Source organism: Bacillus rossius, assembly GCF_032445375.1.
Source record: "Bacillus rossius redtenbacheri isolate Brsri chromosome 9 unlocalized genomic scaffold, Brsri_v3 Brsri_v3_scf9_2, whole genome shotgun sequence".
NCBI classification, from domain to species: domain Eukaryota; kingdom Metazoa; phylum Arthropoda; class Insecta; order Phasmatodea; family Bacillidae; genus Bacillus; species Bacillus rossius.
Window position 1 is genome coordinate 19,408,577 of NW_026962013.1, and position 22,557 is coordinate 19,431,133.

Below are 22,557 nucleotides of genomic sequence, written 5' to 3' on the forward strand. Positions count from 1 at the left end.
CAGAAACCAAAACCCAATAAGTTTAGGCGCGTGTCCACCATGTGGGTTATAAGTGAAACTTCACACTTCAATAAATCCACGAAAACGTTGAGACTAAATATTGAAAAAATTCACTTGAACGACAGAGGTTCACGCTAGAGGTTCGCAATTCGAACAAACGTGGCGACGGAAAACCTCGGAAGAATCTTACAAGATGTCCGACTCTCTACTTTATTTCGTTATTCCTCCCCTATCCGCCGGCGAGCTATCGCAATTTTGAACGTTGAATTTGTTGCCGACTGTAAAGCAGTTCGACGGAACACCAGAAACGTCGTGGGAAGATACGGAGGGACCCGCGGAGGACCGCAGTTATCGAAGCTCAGGATGACCCCGAGGCACGCGATGGAGCAACGGGTCATTAAAATGGCGCAGGCCTCCTCCGCCTTCGCCCGCATCTCCGCAATTACGCCCCTGGTAGCAGCGTGACGCGGACGGGCGGGGAGGGAACCAGTCCCGCCGGCCGCTGGGTCAAGCGACGTGTTCTACCACAGAAGCCAGCGGCCTGCTTCGCGGGAGCTTGCACACGCCATCGTGTGCGTTATCAGTGGCGGATCCAGGGAAGCCGACGAACAAGTGGCTGAAATAACTTGGGTGCAAAACAAACAAAAAAAAAATTGGTTGTCTGTAAAGTCGGTTTACGGACGATAGTTTAACGTGACAACGTCATAACAAAACATTGATGAAATGATTGCATACTTTTATGAATAAAATTGAATCATTTTTATTGAATTATCACTATTTTGTATGGATACAAAGGAGGAGTGAAATGAAATCTACAATTTAATTGATAAATTTACTTTTATTTGCACTCCTTAATTCAAATATGTTTATTACTTTAACGAACAGATTATTTTAACTATAACTTTTATACATGTTTGCTATTTAACTTCTTCCAATCTGTGTTATTCTGTTAAGGATAGGACGATGATAGGAAAAGTAGGAAACGAATGGGAGTGTTTCAAGTTTAATGTGCCTCGAAAAAGTCAAATCGATTGTTCCAATCGAGTGGAAGAGAGATAGAAGCGGCGCAAGCGTACAATGAGCGTAACGGGACACAGCGTAACGGGACAATGCGCGTAACGTGACACTTTTTCTTGCGTGCAGCCGGCGTTCATCGATTTATTAGACGTTGTCACGTCAAAAATGTTTCGGAACATAAGTAGTAGGAACAGAAACAAAAAAAAAAGTATGGGGAGAAGGGAGAAATAACGAATAAAGTAGAGAGTCAGACCACTGTTGTCGCCATGTTTGTTAAAATTGTGAACCTCTGACGCGTACTTCATATGGTTTCATACGTAGTTCAAGTGAATTACTGAATACTATTTAGTTTCAACTTCATAGTGAATTATTGTAGTGCGAAGTTTCTCTTCTAACGCAGATGGAGGCAACGCACCTAACATTTTACTAGTTTTTGTTTCTAATTTTGACTCCCCGCACAGTTATTGGTTTCAATAGTTTTTACGCCCAAAAATTTGTTTTATCGTTTAGTATGGAAAATTTGCCTTCGTTAAGGACAAGATCACACACTAAAAGATTTTCAAAGTAAATGACATAGTGTATAATGACAGTATTATTCCAATTGTAGTCATTCGCAAAAAAAATGCAATACTAAGCCCAGATAAAACAACGTTAATGGTAATTAGTATGCCTATGCACGACACATCATCACAACACACGTACGGTTATTACCAAATGAAAACTACAATCTCACGAATACTGAGCGCATTGATATTTTCACTGCAGCCCGGACGAATAGCCTCCAACTGCGAAAAAAAAAGTAGGGGGGAAACTGAACCGCCATCTACAAGAGTATAAGATAAAACCTATGACGGCCCGAAAATTTCCGCGGTCTTCAAGTACTAAAATTATTTTTTCGACTACGCCCTAAAAAGCAAAAAACTAACCCCACAAACTCAGATTCAAATGCAACTGTGGTCACTTATAAAACATATCACGTGAACTTGCAGTGTTTCACTGTCCATGTAAGTAACACAATCCCCCAATACGTGATAAACAGACTTTTGTCTGACGCGTACACATCCGCCATTTGACAACAAAGCTGCCAACGACGTATGTTATGGAGATTGGTTGTTACTTTTTTCAACGTGGTTATTTCGCGCTCTTGCGAAGCTCCGCATGTTATAAATATCTCTATTCAAAAGAGCCTCCCAGGGATATAAGTATATAAAAAAAAAAAGAACGGTTCCCGAATGATCGCACGCACGAGGCTTTCGGGAAGCATGTCAGTCACGGTTGTGTAGCGGCCTCGCTTCTCATTTCACAGCAATCTCGCCACAACGGCAGCCCCGGCACGTGGGCCCGATCGCAGAACAAACAACGATCAATCATCCTCCCGGGCATTCCGCGCAGGGTCAGCGGGACGACTGACCACACTCCGCGGCGCAGGAACTGGGACGACGCCTCCGGGACCCGCGAGGGAAATGGTCACTTGGAAGAAAGAAAAAGAAGAAAAAATAGCGGATCGGGGTCGGGAGCGCTACTTTTGTTTACGATTCGTTTTCAGCTTCTCTAACGAACTAGCCAACCTGTACTCAAGCATTAGCGTCGACTTCAAAACATCGTTAGGCACCTACTGAAAACATCCGTTGAACAAGTAGGTAACTGCTATCTTCAAATTAACACTACAGATACAGATTCGAATCAAAAAAGAAAATTTTTTAAAAACCTTAAAATTAATATACTTTATGGTTTACAAGCAAGAAATTCCATACTCCATACGTAACTTAACAATGCGCAAGTTTATTCTCACGCCAATTGAACCTTTGGGGTTTAAGATCTTTATATCCACTTTAACCAACCCTCTCCTAGACTGCAATTGCTTCATATTCCTTACTGGTTACATTTATATTGATTTACAATACTCAAGGGAACCGCCTTATTCTGGAGCGTATTTGTGTTAGTGAGGCGGGATGATAAGTGCGACGCTTGCTGGTGCTTCTAGCGCGGTGTCACCTCAAAACGCAAAGCTGTATGCTGGCGCGCAATCTTCTCGTCGTGGATTCTAAAACTACAATGGAGAAATGAAGATAAAGGTGTAATGCATGTCCCTTGAATGTTTTTAAGAATCTGTACCAGATATTTCATGCCTGAAAGTTATTCTTCAAACACGCGTTTTAGACATTTTCACTGTTCTAAAATACATTTTTAAAACAATGTATGGAAACAAAACTACTCATCCGTTTCCTTAAATTATTTTCGTAAACCGACACAAATCGAATACCTTGAGCAGTTTTCAAATCGTGTGGTTTTTTTTTTCTGGATCTCTGCACACCGTATGTATGCCAAATAATAAAACAGAGCGCATAAAATATCCATTGAACACAAACAGCATTTAACAAGGGATGTGCCCTTGGGGTGGGGGGAGGGGTGGGGTCTGTAGGGCCCGAACACCCTTCCTGGATTTAAAAAAAAAGTTAAAACAGAATACGATAATTACAGCAAATGAGCTACATAAGGTTACATATATATTATTTTGGAAGGATATTGCAATCTTTAATGGGCTGTAATGATGTATTTCCGGCCCGTTATATGCCATGCCTCATACACAGAAGAGGCTGGAATTGTTTCCAAGCAGGCTATATATAACGCCAGTTTGCACACACGTTACGGCAAGCATGTCTTTCATAACAAACTTGACATGTGTGTTTGCATGTATTTCATAACAATAATATATATATATATATGATTGTATGAAATGTTTCAACGAGATAAACACCGTAAGGACAAAGCGTTAAAAGCAATTATACCTACTTGCCCCCCCCCCCCCCCAAAAAAAATTAAATTAGTTTTCTCAAGCAAAATCATTACTTAAATTTCTTTGCGTAAAGTCTACAAGTCCCTGGAATTTCGATGTGACAATCGATTTTTTAAAAAATTAAATTATAAAGAAAACTTACTCATTAGAAAATCCTATAATGGTTTTACTGGACGGCCTCCTTCACAAAATCCTGGCTACGACGCTGTTTTAAATAAGACCCACCTTAGCTGCACAAGGATAAAGAATTCGAGATGATAAAAAGAACTCGCTCACGTGGAGAAGTTGTGGGTGGGAACGCGGTGAGAACAGACCAATCCGCGCCGGCGCGCTTCTCACGCGGCGAAGTCGCGGTCGACCGTCTCGCGGAGGCGGAGCTCCGAGAAGTGACGATGACACACGACCCGCACAGAGTCGTCGACCCTGCACAGACACACTCACACGAGTCTTTCCGCCAACCACTTCACAAGAGTCTAGCGACAGCAATGCTACCGTCCTGCAACTGGCAGCAAATGCCGATCCTCTCCGAAGTTGGCCGATCGGGAGCGCCTACCCCCTGGATGTTTGATTTCCAAGTATCTTTAATGTAACTATCCTAACCAAATCAACCGTCCACAAAGTTTTAAAGTATTTATAATGTAGCTAACCTAACCTAATTGACCATTAGTTATCATGTCCTTATCTGAAAATTACAATTTAATTAATAAATTTACTTTTATTTGCATTCATTATTCAAATATATTTATTACTTTTGAAATTATACGTGCTCGTATTTATTTTTACAAGTACAAAAAAAAATTTCGCACCTGCCGGGATTCGAACCGGCAACCTTACGATTAGATGATAGGGCCGCTAAGCGCTCAGCCACGAGGCCATATTTGACGAATAGAAGTTTCAGATGACATATATGATCGTGCCGCCGGCCCCGGAACGAGCGTGAGCGATGCGGCAGCCGGCCCCGGAACGAGCGTAAGCGGTGCCGCAGTTGCAGGAAGGTAGTTGCTGTCGCTAGACTCTTCTACCACTTCTGCTCGCATCAGACCATCAAGGTCGAGGCGGCCAGCAAACCCCGGCGCGCAGGAGTTCCCAGACGAGTCTAGAAAAGGAAACTGTTTTTGGAAGAAATATCATTCTCGTAAACATTCTCACGGCTTAACCTTCAAACAACCATGGGCGTAGGAACCGGGGATAGGGGGGGACAGGGGGGACGTGTCCCCCCTGAACTTTTTGGGTGGAGGGGACTGTCCCCCCCCCCAACTTTCTAGACCGTGATATTTTTATTTTATAATATTATTCTGCCCAACTTTATTTGTAATTTATTCACTCTCAAATTTTATCTTAAGGAAACAATAATAATTTTAACATCGATGTATCTAATGGTTAGATACAAAAACTGCTTAAAAAGTGCTATTTTGCACTTTTAAAATCAAAATTTTCCGGTGTAGGACCCCTTAGTAAGAGGGGAATGGGTTTACATGACATCAAAATCATTATTTGTCCCCCCCCAACTTTATGAACACAGCTACGCCAATGCAAACAACTCGAAAACGCTCTAAATCGAATCTGTGTACGTTCATTATCTTGGGGAAACAATCATAACGAAATGTGAATCTTCTAATTTATTTTAAGGCCTGGAAGCAATCGCTTTCATTCAAAGAAAAAAAAAACGTTTGCGACGGCCTTCAATATCAACATTTTATGGACCATACCATGCTTTTGGAAATGGCAAAATGGTTATGATTACAACGATAAAATTTTAGTTGGGACAAGTCACTTATTAGGGGATTCAGCCATCTAAGTGTGTGTATTGCTATTACGCATAATTGTATCATGAGGAGTTTTTAAGGACCCCATTACTTCATCGCCTTCATCACTATCAAAAGGAAGAAAACCATTTGTAATATCACAAATGTACCTCAAGGAAAAAAAAAACATTTTAAATAGCTAATGCACAAAAAATAAGTTTGTTGGTTCAATTCTTACAGATAAGCCCTTACTGTCAAAAATTAACTCTGTAATACATCTAACTCAAGCAGTGTATCTTAATTTTATGCCCCAGTCACTTACTACGATCACTGATCATAGTTACTTTAAAAGTTTTAAGTTAAGGCAGTAAAAAAACTAATTTTAGTTTAAAGGTGGGATAAAAAATTACTGAAAAACAAATTCAAATTTTTTTTTGTACATAAAATTTAATAATGCGGCCCGAAATTTGCCAACTGTACTGGGCATGCACAAAGCGTTGTTTGCTGCCAAGACTGGAACAAAAGAACAGTAAAATACTTGAACTCATCCATTACTTGCATGCTAACTTCTTTATTAAGGAGTGTTTAAGGATATTAAGGAGGCGTGTAGCGCGCTGGGGCATGTAACGCAGTACCGACTCTAAGAGCAAGGCTCAGAACAGACACGCAGTGTTTTTGAGAGGTAAGTAGTCATAATATTTTATGGCGTCGAAATGAAGGATAAAGGCGAGATGCAGATCCAAATAATGATTTCGTGTATGGGCACCGGGAGTTTCGTACATAAACATTACTGTGCACACACTCGCTTTAGCGACTTTCACTCAAGATTTTCAGTTAAAAATCGAAATCAGAAAATAAAACTACCATTTTCTGATCTCTGCTTTTTTTTCTAATGCTGATCACTCGCTTGCAAGCCGTCTGCTGCTCATCCTCGTAGTAAAATACAGCAAGTCTCGTGACTTCTTTAAAAAAAAAACTTCATGAAATTGTTTTTATATTACGACCCAGTTAATGACTCTTAAGCCAAACGTCAACACGCACACGTAAATTCCATACACGCTTACAACATTCCACAAACACGTGCAGTGTACGCGCGCTAAAATGATCCCTCAATTTTTTTTTAAGTTTAGAAGGGAGACACAGCGTTAACGTTTCTTATTTTTAACATCAGTTTAACATCTGTTGAAGTTAGTGATAAAAATATATAGATATATACTTTTAAATTGAAAATAAAATTTTGAAATTCGCTTTAAGTCAATCAATTATTTACCTAACATTTTGCATTGTACCCAAAACCCACTTTAATCGGGAATTTTATATGCGGGTTACTCGCGCCTAGCTACCGAAATGGGAGGCTGGCAAGAGGAAGAGTGCGGGTTTGGGGGGGGGGGGGGGGGGTCGGTGCTGAAGTTCGAAGAACTCGATGCCTCACCTCATCACGTATTAGACACAATAAAAAAAATGGAAGGGGGGGGGGGGTTAGAGCGAGTAGCCAATGCTGCGATTTTCCACTTGCATTAACTGCTTCAGCGCGTATCCTTGCGGTTGGTTGTTCACGTTGATCGTAACTTCCAAAGCCTAAGAGGGAAATAAGCAACTGCGACTTGAGCAGGAGGGAGATGGGAGGAAGAGGAACATTTTTTTTTTGGTAGACGCGGACTACCAAAAAGAGAATGCAAAGGCAGCTAACATACAAAACAAGAGGAACAGCGCATTTAAGATCGGTGATCAGAAATCAATGAGAGAAGATAATGTGATATATTTACAAGTGTGTGTGTTTGAACTAGGATCCCTGAGTAGAAAATTAGCTCCAAAATAAAACTTTTTGCGGCCCACGAAGAAATGGATCGATTAAGAGAAAATATGGCCCTTTTTTCACGTTTACCACAAACCATTACATTTAATTCTGCGGTCATATGATACACTTATCGATAACGCTAACCGATGGATTTCTGTTCCCTACGGGACAGAAAGATTACCAACTTCTATCGGCAGCACTAAATATTGTATGAGTATGCATGCGTGTGGCTGTTTCTGAGAAACCTGTCAGTACTTCTAAGATGAAGACTTGAAACATTTCAACTTTTTCCTTAGTGTTTCATTATCGTACACGAAACAGAAATCAGTCCCAAAATTCCCTATACGGTACGGGAACACTATAAACAGAAGTGATAGTAGCAGAAAATTAACTTCTTTTAAATATGTAGACGTTTTTAAAGATCTTATATAGTTCCTACTCTTTGGTTTACAACCTGCACCCGCGAAAAAAACATGAATATACACAAGAAAAAACAGCACTGTAATTATTTTTTTTGTAAATGGAACAGAAATAATCATATAAAATTACAGATATTCGTAAATTTGTACATTTACATGAAAACAACTGTATCGCTACAAAATAGTGTAGTAATTATAATGGGTTCGGATTATTACCCGAGAATTTATGTTTTGTGGTGTCCCAGTACCTCCAATGAGTAGTTAAAGTTATTTATAAAACTGTTCCCTGAATATCTTTCCATTAACAACTGAGCTTATAATAAGCATGATACAACAAAATAAAGTTTAAAATGTTGAATATTCGATTATCTTTTCCATGGTTAGTAAAAAAAACTCTTGAATGAAACTTCAATTAAAATACAAAATATGAGCCAATTTTCGTACGAAATACTTAGTATTATCTCGAAAAACATAATTTATATAGGCTATGCAAAATAACTGTAGTCATGTGTTGTACAAAGTAACAAAATGTTTCTTTAAGTATTAAAAACTATTTTTTTTACACATTAATCTATTGTAAAAGTACTATTTTTTTTTGTGAGTCAATTAAAACCTCTAGGACAGCAAGGTAATCACGTGTATTTGCCTGAATCCCACACACACTTTACTAGCAAACGTCATGTCACGGTGATAAACCACGAAAGATAATTGTAATGGGTTACTACATAATGAAAACAACTGTAGGAATGTAAAAAAATACTCAGTAAAGTCGGTGGTTTAAATGGAAATGAAATCATGGATATGCAAGTCCAAGGGCCCTCCCTACCATGATGTTTCGCCACGATGTTTGTCAAAATGGGGAAAACGGATCAGTGGAAAATTTACAATTTTTTTTTACCTTGCAGGCTGTGTTCATGTACTTTGGGTTCCGAACTCTCGTATCACTGCTTCCGAAGTGTAAACAGATAGTTGATAGCGAGACGCCTAACGTCTCCGCGGTCCACAGCACATCAGATGGATCGAGAGAGAGGCCACTTACGTCACGGGACACTGGGAAGGGGGGAGGGGTGCTGGTTATCCCCAGCTCCACACGAGGAGGAGGACTTGGTAACGGCAGGGGGGAAGGCGGGGAGAGAGAAGAATGGCGCAAGGAGACGCCGGCAGCTACTGGTGCGGAAAATTGTTTCTCTCTGTGACCGCTGCCGCTGGCGCATAACTCATCCCGCCGCCCAAAGCGCCGGAATGAAGTGTCATTTGCGCGGAAGCCGCAGCTGCGGACTTGGGTTTCTTGCTGCGGGCGTCGAGGTTCGGCGAGGGGGAGGGGGGTTCGCTCCGCATGCGTGAGAGACAGGCATCTTTCTCCCACTTCTTACCCCTGATAACTGACCGACCTAAACGTGACGTAAAACTGATTAATTAATACGACGAAACCACTCAAAGGCAATAATACCAAACCAAAAAAAAAAAAGTCCACTCGGTCGCCAATTTTCCTGACCAAGCCCACTGGTGTTCATAACCACGAAGTAGCCCGAATTATACGAGCAGTACTCACCAGAAATCTTAGGCCGACTTGCACAATTATTGCAATCGAGGAAATGTCTCCACCCGTTTAAATTTGACACGAAAAATAAAAAATCTATTGCTCTACCTCCACATCTTGTAAGACACGGCAAGGAAGGAAGTTGGGTGATGTTTCAGCGCCCAGCCAAGAAGTAGGTAACACTCCCAATACATCGCTGGATATAATTGGTGTTCTCTCCCGGGCAAGCCTTGGGGCGGCTCGGCCGCACCCGGGGGTCACCGAAGGACCCGCTGTAAGTGAAATGCGAGGAGAGGGTACGAGAGGACGTGGAGGGTAAGGAGAGGAAGCTCGGAAGCGAGGTGGAAGTGGAGGAGCCTGGGAAGGTCGAGGGGGGGAGGGGGGAGCGACATCCAGCCGACGAGAACGAATTAAAAGGCGGGCGGCGCGCGCTGGCATGCCCCGACGGGGGGGAGTCAACGGCCGTCATGGTCGCCGGCCACGAGGTCCCGGCGCTCGCCTCGCGGGGTCTGCTCCCGGAGTCCTTCCGCCACACGCCTCGGTGGCACCGCGACCTGCAGGCATGCGTCCTCTCTCTCCTACACTCCTTCAACTATTTCCTCCTTGGATGTTCCTCGTGAACTTTAACCTCTATTCCCGATGTGTAACAACTTAGCTCTCTGTACACCATAGAAAAGAGAGGGACGGATAGAAAGGCCACTCTCTGAATAACAGCTAGAACGCTATTTGCAGCGCTGTTGTGGCCGTGCACAGTACTAACCGTATAAACATTGGTGGAAGAATTACCTAAGTAGCTATTTATGCTAAAACCACCTATGTCACAAGCTAGCATTTTCGTACACGTGGCGGCATTGTATTTTACTTAATACGTAATTTTATACTCAATTTAACAATGTACCTCAATGAAAATATGGCCACTAAATAATTGAATAAATAAACGCCAGATATTTTCCAGTTTCCACCTACGAATCAATAAGCAAGTAGCACGCAAATAACCTAAAGTCCTAAACAATAATACGAAAGAAAAATTGCCGCCATTACAAATGAGCCTTGGCAACGAATCGTAAACAAACATTGAGCAGTGAGCACACTAGCGCTCTTACGGCCGTGCACACAAACAAAACGTTGTTCAAGCATCTCTCTAATGAGTGCACATCCCGTGCTGTACACGGCAAATGTTGGTGGGAGTAACTTCGTGAACGGAACGGAAATGTGTAACAGGAAGTGGGGAGAAGCGCGCGGTGCTGCAAGTGTCGGCGAGCGCAAACAACTTATCCATCAAACGAAAATAAATACAATTTCAGCAGCAACCAAATACAAACATACTACTTCTTAATGTGACTTTTAAGTCGAGGAACTACTTTTCTTGGTAGGCTGCCAACCTAAATTGGATATACCAGAGCGTAAAAACGTTATTTAGTTCCCTGTTTATGAGCAGTGTTTTTTTTTTTTAAGTAAACCTTTTTCACAGCCGGTAGGGTAAATCGAGACGATGACGTCATAAAATTGTAACGAAAAATGTACATAAAATTTCAACGCTAATTTATGTATCATTTTTTTAGATACGAAATTGCTCGCGGAAAACACAGATGACTACAGCAGCGCTCGATGGCATAGCACACTTTCATACCTGCGAACTTGAATACTTGTATACTTTCCCTCGCATACTTGCTCAGTCGCATACCTCTGCACTAGGATACTTGTACACATTCTTGTTCTCTCACTATACACTCGTCTGTATACTTGTATACTTGCACACACACACACACACACGTGTTTTAAAAATTTATACCTTACAAGTTTCCTATCCCTCTCTCTATGAAGTTTCGCTTATAAAGCACCTATTTTCTGTAACGATTAATTTGACAAGTATTGACAGAAGAGCGAATGCTCTTTAAGAAGTCAGGGTTGTAAGGCATTCAACAGTACGTAGGGATCCACCCATCTGGACCGCAAAACATGCCTAAGAACACTGCTCAGGTTATACGAGTGACGTTTTGTTTACGAATAGAATTCCTGAAAATGTTGAGGCCGAAATGGTAGTTATTCGCGTTCTGTCTCTGAAATGTTCGAAGACACTTTCCAAACACTTAAAGGCTGGGCGTATAACTTTGCCAACCAAGTCTATAAAGAACCGCAAGGGCACACGCATTGCACAGCTTAGTTTTTTTCAAGGTAACTTAGGGTCACCACTTAACTGGTTACTGTAGTTCTTTACTTTTATTCTTTTATTCGTAAAAAAACACAAGCTGCCTCACTGCTATGATAATCCAAGTCACTATTATAGGCCTACTACATGTGGAATATTATATAGAAAAACTGTGGCACTGTGCTGGTCAGTATTAAAATTGCGTCAAGAAATTAGGCAGCAGTTTCCGAATACTGTGGCCTGCAGGATCCCCGCGAAAGTATCCATAGAGAATCACCGATGCAGCCTTTCGTATAGTGACGATTCGCTACTCGAGGTCTTTTCAGGGGTCTTTAGTAGAGATGTGACGATAGTCGGTAGCTGAACCAGTCAAATGCTGTGCAAGTTATTTCCGTGTATAATAATATTACGAATTAATACACTTTAATCCGTACAAATTAAATATTGCTCGAAAATAGAGCGCGAAGAAGGTGTAAACAAAAATAAATGGCGGCCAAATATATATATTTTATACACCAGGTTATATCTGCGCGGAAATAATTCGGTGATCGTTTCGCTGAATGCAGTCTTTGTACACAATTAGAAATTACAGTAAATTTACAGGACATTTCAACGAAGAATTCACACCTCAAATAAACGGTATAAAAAGAGTAAACAGACATGTGAAAGAAATAATTGTATTTTTGCAGTGGTCTGAACCAGTTTTTGTATGTTTTGCTTGTATACCAAGATTATTCTTCTGGGTTTATGTTTAAAGTAAGTGTGCTTTGTATGTGTAAAATTACGAAGATAACGATACATTTACAGGTCACCAACCAAATCTTAAATAAAATTTCCCTGACTTTTTTTTAATAATATGCCTAATTTGCGATTTTTTGAAAGAAATTATGAAAATTCAGCCTCCACCAATCTCATAGATGGCCTAGAATAATACAACGGGCATGTGTCGTTTTGCCTAAAGGCGTTTTGCCTAATTTGAGGCAAAACGCCGTTTAGGCAAAACGCCGTTAGGCAAATCGCCGTTAGGCAAATCGCCGTTAGGCAAAACGCCGTTGGCCAAATAGGAGTTAGGCAAAACGCCGTTAGGCAAAACGCCGTTATGCAAAACGCCGTTAGGCAATTCGCCGTTAGGCAAAACGAGGTTTTGTCATCATGGTAACATTTTAGCCAAAACGCCGTTAGGCAAACCGCCGTTAGGCAAATCGCCTGTTACTCCAACAAACATTACAAATTCTAAAAGAAACTTGCATACATGGGTGATGGCAGAGAGGAGGATGGTTAATTGTCGCTGTGCCCGCGCGCAGGTCCGCCAACTACAACAACAACACGGGCGAGTGCTCGCTGTCCGACATGGACCGCGCCACGGTGGCCGGCTCGGGCAGCGGCGGCCTGCAGCCCTCCGACGACGGAGACGACTACCTGGAGAACCAGTGCGTGGAGCAGCCGAACAAGCTGTGCGAGTACAAGAAGCTGTCCGGCCGCATCCTCAAGACCGTGGACAGCGTGTACCAGGACGTGGGCTCGGCCGACGAGTGCCGCGAGCTGTGCGTCAACTCGCCCTTCCGCTGCCGCTCCTACGACTTCGGCGACACGGGCGAGATGGTGTGCCGCCTCAGCCACCACTCGCGCGCCACGCTCGCCGACATACAGGTCGGTCTCCACTCAAGCCCACCGCACACGGTACAATATTTCTCTACTAGTTCGCTTACTGGTTTCTGTACTGTGTAGCCTACACAGAGGTGCCCACCCCCCCCCCCCCCTAACCTAATGATGCGCCCCCCCCCCCCGAAATTTTTTATGCCATTTTCTCAATGATTTACTCAATTATTTTATAATATTATACTTTTTTAGTATTATATTTTATCACATTTTGAATTAATTAAAACTGATTTTATAATACATAATAATTTTGGTCATATCAGGTAATATTTCCATCCTGAACCGACAGATGCCAAACTGCTTTGTTGAGGAAAGTGCGGGGTTGCCAATTTGATTTACAAGATCCCTTTCAACTATCAAAGCACCAGAAACGTATTTTCACATTAGAAGCTATAATTATGTAAATAATTGTCTATATACATTTTTCTCGTCTTTTAACCACCCCCCCCCCCCCCTGAAATTTTAATGACGCAGTCTGCGTCGTTACCCCCCCCTTGTGGGCACCCCTGGCCTACAAGCTGAAACACTAAGGTGCGCTACAAGTTTCTGCTGCACACGATTCTAGCTGCCTTACTAGTTTTGTTAAAGAGAATATTCTCCACAACAAATTTTTATCATGATAATTCACATTTTTTTTTACTACATACAAACAAGGCTCTTCTTTGTATGCATTTATTAAAACGAGGAGTTGGTCACTATTCCACTTCTTTCCGTCCGTGTTTATCACGACATGCCACGACATGCGTGCTTAAAAGTGTAAACAACCCCTCCTGCTGTTTTCGTGAATTCTGATTGGCCACTCCTTAAATATTGGAACACACAAAGCAACGAAAATAGGACGCAGTCTATTACGCAAAACCAGTAGCCCAGCTCGTACAGCTACTAGTATCCAGTTTGAATTCGAGTGAAGAAACTAGTAGTAGAGCCAGTACGACTCCTAGCTCACAATATTGTAAGGAATATTGTACCGTGTGCGGCGGGCTTCAGTCACTCCTATTCACCTCCACCAATCTCATACATAACAACAAACATTACAAATTTCAAAAAGAACTTTACATACCCATATTATAAATATTTGTAAATACTATTTATACATATTTGTGAACAACCTGATATTTTGAATCGTATAACATTTACGTGTCGAGGAAACGATTCTAAATTATTTTTTTTTAAATAAATGTGTGAATAAAAAAAGGTTACACCGTCAAGGTTGGAGTACTTTTTTTTTCTCTCTTTCAAATCGCGCTCGTCAAAAAAATCGTTGTGTTTTGCACATGCTTGTTTGGTGCATTCAAAATAATAAATAGAATGCATAAGTACTGAATAATGTGTAAGCGCCCCGAATGGAGAGACACTGGTAAACGTTTATGTTTAAATACCAACATTCATGTTAATTTATTTTTGTGCGCCCGTGTGTTTTTTTTTTTAATGTAACAGTTGGTTCTCTGAAGGCACTGGTTGTATATTCCTATTTGCGAATTTGCAGTATTTATAGCTACCGCTCTCAATAAAGCCATTTTGTGTGTATTGCATTAGAATGGGCATTTATGTAAATTAATATAGCGATTTTAGGAGCCAAAGATTGTTACGAATTGCGAAACAACTAGTTAAAACTAACGTTCTTTAAGACCATTAACAAACACTACCTTTAGTCTCTAATAAAATCTTATAAAAATCCTTAATTTTTTTTCATGAATGTCAAGACACGAAAATACAAATCAGACTATGTTTTATTAAAAATTATATTCCATAAAACGTATAAATGTATTGACGCGCCCTAGATTCTGATGTAATAGGGACCAAATTAAATTTATTTGTTTTAATGCTGTGTGGCCGGGTAGTATCAGAATCGTTAATAACCGATTTCAGAGAAATAAAAATTAAGGAATCATGTTTAAAACATGGGAGTTAAATCTCTGTTTACTTCAATACTCCTTTGGGTCAGTTCTCTCTCGGCTTGGTGGAGCTCAGTGCTGCGACCATACCCTTTTCGACAGCATTTCGTTTACTACAGTTAACTGCGGTGTATCGTAGGTTATATGCATACAGGATGTCCACATCTTGTAAAGTCAAGTAAAATCAGGGACGAGTCAGGGAAGTGAGAAATGGTCACGGAATGGTCAAGTAATTCAACAGAAATCCTGGCAAGTGTTGGCAAGGTCGACGAGGAACGTCAAGTGCGTGAGCAATCCTGTCGCTGGCTTTGAAGATGATCACACACACACACCGTGCTGCACCAGGCGACCCGGGATTAAGTCCGCTCATCAGACACGTCGAGGCAGCCACGTTCAACAAGTCAAGCGTGTTCGCGATCCGTCTCGGCACGGGCACGGGACTCCGTCGTGCCTGGTCGTGCCTGCGCGAACGCATCGTCACGAACGGACGCATGGTGAAACAATCAGATGGAGCGGTGTGCGGGAACAACCCGAGAAAAACGCTCCCGCTCGCGACCACGTCCGTGTAACTGCACAGCTGCAATTAAACATATAAAAAAAAACTTATCTGAACTGAGGATAGCCTACAACATGCAATTTATTAACTTACCGGTTAGGCCACGCAAAATTTTGTTGACCTGTGTTATTAACTAGTGATGTTATTAGCATGCTTCCTTTTTTGTAGCGTTGTCGCGATTCCCGCCGGTTTCAAACCAGGCTTGCCTTGACGGAAGGTGGCCTCACTACAAGATGATAGAAGCTGGTGTTGGAAATTCTTCTTGTTCTCATGAACCAAGCTTTACTGGGTGTCGTGTCTTGAGCGAACATTGATATATTAAGATATAATTTGAGTGTTGAGGGAGGGAAAATGATCTAAGAGCCAACAACATTCTCGGAGTTTTTTTAAAATGAAAAACGACCGGGAAACAATCGCTAATGCAGCTCACTCTGATCTAGGTCCGGTAGACGTTTTCTTGTAGTTCAACAGTGACATGGTAGGTCGTGTTGGCGTGCCAGAAGCGAGTTAATAAATAAGATTTCCCCCCCTCCCCCCACAAACTGGTTTCCAGGCACTTGGATCTTTTTGTCCCTGAACGCTTCAATTAATTATTTTAATGCTTGGTCTCACACGCCATGCTGTTTTTTTTTCTCCCCTGTAATTGCCGATCCTGTAATAACTCTCTTTCGCTTGTTGCTGGGTTACAATTTCCTCGCCATATATTTACTACACGTTATTTTCTAGTTTTAAAAGATGACAAAAGATCATAATTGAAGGGTACCACATCAAAACGTCGTAAGTTACATTCATTGAAATATTTAAATACTTAATTTTAACCGGCATTTGCGTAGTTAAGACATGTATATATATTTTTACACTTATAAAACCAATCAAACGCGAAGTACCTACGTTCCCCAGTAAAAGGTTGTAAAATGGTAACATACAACGTTTTGCTGCGGTACTCTTAAGCAGATTGCTTGGTAAACACGGGAGTAAAATTTTTATATAAATTTTGAACTATTTTCCCCGTTTTTCTGGGTCAGTGATAACTAATTTCCAAAAAATGGCAGCCATATCGGCGTACTGAAGGCTGGCGGATGAGAAATTTAAGCCGATTTTAGGATTAAGAACATTATTTATTAAATAAGTGGTTTTTACCTAGAATAAACATCGCAGCCGTGAAAAATTTTACGGGAGTAAACTTTTAAGCAATGGCGATACTGTGCGATGAAAACGAGCCTCAAGGCGTTAAGCTGGGTTTACGATTGATTTCCTTAAGAATTATAACTTAACATCGAGCACACGATTAAGTCAAAACTACATTTTACAGTTTATGATTGACATAGAAGTCGTTAATTCTAACCAATCACAGCACAAAACACATGGTCGGCAAATTGTTCGAAACGCGAGAAGCAGGTTTGAAATAGGTTATTAACAAATGGGATATCTATTTTTTCGAAATGGATGATGATTACAAATGACAAATACACGAATTCTAACCCAAAATACTGCCTCGCCCGGTCCAATAATAAGACATGATCTTCCGGTCGAAAGGTTCCGGTTTGTTGCGATTGGTTCGCTTCCCTCAAGTCTTAACGAAAAATATATAAAATATAACAATTTCTGCGAAGTCTTAAGTCATCATATGGTTCGCACACGACCCGTAAAAAATTCACGCACGACGATCATAAACCATTCCACTAGTTTACATAGAGTCATGTGGTAAGTACACGACTAAGTCTTAAGTCTTGGTTGTTAATTTTCAAACCGTAAAGCCACCTTTACAGCGGGCGTAAACGCGTCTGTCGGCAGGACCCGTACCTGGACGTGCCCGAGGCGACGACGCACGAGCTCAGCTCGTGCTACAACGTGAGCATCGAGTGCGGCTCGACGGGCATGGCGGCGCGCATCAAGACCACCAAGCTGTTCGACGGCAAGATCTACGCCAAGGGCAGCCCCAACTCGTGCGTGGAGGACGTGCGCGGCAGCCTCGAGTTCGAGCTGCGCATGCCGTACAACAGCGTCGACTGCCAGGTGGGTCCCCGCTCTCTCCGCTGCTCGCGTCCGCTGCTAACCGCGGCGCGCGGACACGTAACGAATTACATTCCATCTCAAAGGTCACAAGATATTATAATTAATTTTAAAAAAATATATTGGTTGTCTGTAAAGTCGGTTTACGGACGATAGTTTAACGTGACAACGTCATAACAAAACATTGATGAAATTATCGCATACTTTTATGAATAACATTTGAATAATTTTTTTTATTGAATTATCACTATTTTGTATGGATACAAAGAAGGAGTGAAAGGAAATCTACAATTTAATTGATAAATTTTACTTTTATTTGCACTCATTAATTCAAATATGTTTATTACTTTAACGAAGAGATTATTTTAACTATAACATTTATACATGTTTGCTATTTAACTTCTTCCAATCTGTGTTATTCTGTTAAGGATAGGACGATAATAGGAAAAGTAGGAAACGAATGGGAGTGTTTCAAGTTTGTGCCTCGAAAAAGTCAAGTCGATGGTTGTTCCAATCGAGTGGAAGAGAGATAGATGCTGCGCAAGCGTACAATGAGCGTAACGGGACAATGTGCGTAACGGGACATTTTTTCGTGCGTGCAGCCTGCGTTCATCGATTTATTAGACGTTGTCACGTCAAAAAAAGATGCTTAAAAGTTTACAGCACCGGCAGAATTTACATGTATTATACTAATAACCCACAAATAATAACAGAACATCAAGTTGAAACAATTTTAAATATATTTAGAACACGAACAAACATGGCTACCAACACTCGGCTTCTATTGGTCGCACGGAGCAACGTAAACGGAAGAGCTCAGCATTGCCGAGCTGATCCGTGCGGGTCCGTCTCCATCTGTTCAGTGAGATCCGTCTCCGTTTACGTGTCATTGTAGAACTGGTCGCCTGGCACAGCATGCCTCACAGCCTCTACGCGCCAGGCAGCGAACTCTATGGGACTCAAAGCGGTGGCCTTGTGATTTTACGCATATAACATTTACAATACTGCGTGTAGAATTTGTTGTACCATAAAAACCAGTGAAAATGTACCCGTTTTAGCCTTTTTCACTGTTACAGAAGAAACCATGGAACGAAACACGTGAAATGGCTCATGCTATTCGCAATCACACACTTTTAATCAATCATGAGCGCTTTCTAAAATGGCACGTTACACCAGGAAATCTCCATGACATTTGGCGATCTAGCTAGGCGGTCACCCCAAGGCCGGAGCGCAAGAGCGCAAGAAACGTAAGATGTGAAAATGTTCAGAAATCACATTTTAGAAGTACTGGTTTATAAATAACGCAAGGCGCAACAGCGCAACTGAAGTACATTTCAAATTCCAACCATCTTGCGTTCGGGCTTTGTTTTCGACGGCCGTGGTTTAGTATTAATTTTTTTCTTCTTCTTCTGAATTCGAGTTCGTTAAAGCACACGGGAATGCCTCTGAAGGTAACAACAATGAACTGGCGGCTGCAAATAACTGCCCCTATGAAGTCATTGGATTTTTAGTATTTAATTAACTTTGGTGGCGACTGCAACTGTAAGTGCACACTATGTCACGGTCTTTGAAATTTTCTTAATGTTAGATGTCCGTCTTAGTGAAATCCACTGTTAAAATTAAATATTAAAAAAATATATTGCATGTACTGTAGAATGAAGTATTAGCTTGCAAGTTGCTGAAAACACGGCTATCCAGCAGCTAGCAGTCAGGGTTTCCACAAGGGAAAAAAATATTTCGTACCAACTTAGGCGAGAAAAAAAAGTACTAGATTTGAAAAAAAAAAAAAGGTACTAAATTATAATATGTTATGGTTTTAACAATTTAAGAAGTTATTGTGACATTTCAATGCTCTAACTTAAATATCACACACCACACACATACATTCCATAGTTTTTAAAAATAATTACGCTTAATAATAAAACATATTGGAGTTACTGTAATAATATTATATTAAAGAAAAAAAGTACTAGATCTGTACTAGACCACTAAAGAACTTATAAAAGTACTAGATCTAGTACGAAAGTACTAACTGTGGACACCCTGGCAGTGTGACAGTGTGTGACAGTGTGTGACACGCGCGTGCGCAGGTGAGGCAGCAGGGCCTGGGCCGGTACGTGAACGACATCGTGATCCAGAACCACGACGTGATCGTGACCAGCTCGGACCTGGGGCTGGCCGTCACCTGCCAGTACGACCTGACCAACAAGAGCGTGGCCAGCGAGGTGGACCTGGGCGTCAAAGGGGAGGCGCGCCCGGCGCTCAGCGAGGAGTCGGTGGTCGAGTCGCCCAACGTGGCGATGCGCATCACGGACCGCCGCGGCGCCGACGTGTCCTCCGCCACCGTGGGCGACCCGCTGGCGCTCAAGTTCGAGGTGCTGGACAAGGGGTCGCCCTTCGAGATCTTCGTGCGCGACCTGGTGGCGCTGGACGGCGTCGACTCGCACGAGATCGCGCTCGTCGACTCGGACGGCTGCCCCACCAACCCGGACATCCTGGGGCCCGTCTACCAGGCGGAGAAGGGGGTGAGTCGCCGCTCCTCGCGTGCATCGACCTCCCCTAGGGGCGGAGTGCCCCGAGAAAACACACCCACTCAAACCCAAATCCCGTCAAGTTTTACATACTCGTCCCCGCTGCGAATCGAACCCTGGATCACCTTGACGTCAGTTGAACAGATAAATCTCCGTTTCGTTTTCAAGTGAAGGAAAAAAAAAAAATATAGGGAGGGTCAGGCTGGTCTCAGACTATGCGGCTGAACCGGAGCGGTTGCCAGTTTATATTCGGTGAACTTACTTAGTGCATTCTTGCACGAGACATGCAATGCGCACTCCCAAGAAAAGCGGTTGAAAGGATATTCGGCCTCGAGCTTCAAAATTATGTAGTATAACGTGTATAACGTCACGGCCCCCCTTGAAACAAGGAACTACAACCGTTATTTAGAGAAAATCTCAGAATTCTCGCAATTTTTTTTTTTTTTAATTCAGACCGCGAAGCTGCACGAGCGAGGACCGATCTCGGGGTCGGTGAAGCGTGGGCTTCCCCCGGAGAACAGCGCGACGGGCGGAGAGGCTGTTTCCGGCTGACCCCCGCCGGCGCCTCCTTCACGCCTCGCGGCCCGAGTCCTGCCACCTCCCCCCTCCCTTCCTGGACCACGGCCACATCCAGGGACGGGGGAGGCACGGCGATTAGCCTCCCTCTCCTACCCCAACCACCACCCCCGCAATTCCTCTTTCAACAACAATAAACCCACCCGGCATCATTTGTTTTGCACCCGTACACATGTATATGCATTATATTAAAATATCACCAAACCCCGTACCCTCAACAGTAACATAGTGTTCAAGAGTCAATGTAAACAAAAAAAAATTATAAACACACATACTTATGCTATGTTAAATTTTTAAATTACGACATTAAAATAATTATATTCCACAATGCGCAAATTCACTAGAAACTTAGTAGTAAAGGATCGCCATTGAAAACATGACAACTGATACTGAGTAAAATATAAATATTAGTAGATATTGTACAGCTATTGTTTATATATACATATGTGTGTGTGTATTCGCCTCTTATTCCACACGTTTTGAAGACCTTGTCGGCCCATCCTGCGTGCCTCTTCCAGCAGGCGCCCAGAGGGGCAGACCGCCCCTGGACCCGTCCACTCGCCTTCCACCTCGTCGGGGGCAGAGCCCAGGATCGGTACCGCGCTACTCACGTCCAACCCATTCATTTAGTCCACGACACGTCCTCAATCTCACCGCCACTCGCCATCGTCTCTAATAATGACTCACCCGATTTCGACGAGACCTTCAGGCTTCGCCTTACGCGTCTTGTCGATTTTTACTTTATTTTTTGTTATATATATTTAAGGTACCCTTTTCTAATCATTTACAATCCTTACCTCCCATTGTATTTGTTGTTCTTCCGCAAATATTTTAGTGTAATATATCGTGGGTGCAAAAAGGCGCACAAATCCTCGTAATTATTTACACCCCATAATATTACATACATTAAATGAAGATCCGTTGAAAATATTTGTGACAACATATGCAGAAAGGTATCTAGTAATTTTTTTTAGAAATAGCTCTTAAATAAAAAGTAATTACAATAAAAAATAAGAAAACAAAGCAGTAATTCATTCACGAATCCAAAGATAAGCTCCGAAATTGTATTCCCCCTCTCCAACTCCTCACCAACTACCCTAAATGCCTACCATTAGAAAGTCTGAAATCGGGTTTCTAACATCTCGTCGTCAAGGTCGTCATTAAAGATGGACCGGGGGGAGGGGGTGGGATTGACATATGCAGCAGCAACGCGATGCATAAGTGGGGAACTTCGGAAGGTGTGAGGCGGGGGGGGGGGGGGGCAGTGCACCCATGCTCACGGAAACGTCCTCCGCTTTTCTCCGCTTGCGAAAAATTCCGGACACGGTCCCCGTCGGGAATCGAACCCAATTCACCTTAAAAAAAAAGCATTTCGTATGTAAAAGCATGTCGGTTTTAACCTTGCCAATAAATTTTTTTTTCGTGAAACTCACATATTTTGAAGCTACTGTGGAAGAATAGTAATTAATAATTGAATAATAATTAATTTACCTACAGGGAAGACCCATGATTACTGAGCCATTGTGACTACAATGCGGGAATAGTTTTGTATGAAATACAAGACTAAAAACGGTTTTCGTACGTGAAAAAAAAATCAACGTTTGAAATGAAATATTCGACAATATATTCGTAATTAAAGAATTCGATAATTAAAAAAATAAATAAATAAATAATACTGAAAAGCTGTTTTAAATTTCGTTTCACGTTTTGTTACATTTTCTTATTAGCAAAAACTTACACATACAATAAAGTACGTGTCTGAAGTAAAAACAAAAAAAAAACATCGTGTCTACAAAGTAACTTATCATCTTTACAATGAAGTGAATCACAGTTTCCCCTCCCCTTTTCAATTTCATGGAAAC

The 22,557-nt window shown here is 41.9% G+C and overlaps 2 protein-coding genes across 2 annotated transcripts in view; one reads left to right on the forward strand and one right to left on the reverse strand.

Moving 5' to 3' along the window:
* Window positions 1-4,931, reverse strand: part of LOC134543077 (autophagy-related protein 16-1-like) — a 271,142-nt gene extending 266,211 nt beyond the window's left edge. Inside the window, exon 1 of the mRNA XM_063387840.1 lies at window positions 4,091-4,931. The gene's annotated coding sequence lies outside the window, so the exon portion shown is untranslated. The remainder of the gene's footprint in view (window positions 1-4,090) is intronic.
* The window catches only part of LOC134543273 (uncharacterized), a 116,972-nt gene that overhangs the window by 91,611 nt on the left and 2,804 nt on the right, over window positions 1-22,557 (forward strand). The window contains exons 4-6 of the mRNA XM_063388184.1: window positions 12,770-13,115; window positions 17,370-17,591; window positions 19,679-20,113. Of these exons, the coding sequence (XP_063244254.1) occupies window positions 12,770-13,115; window positions 17,370-17,591; window positions 19,679-20,113 (1,003 nt within the window). The remainder of the gene's footprint in view (window positions 1-12,769; window positions 13,116-17,369; window positions 17,592-19,678; window positions 20,114-22,557) is intronic.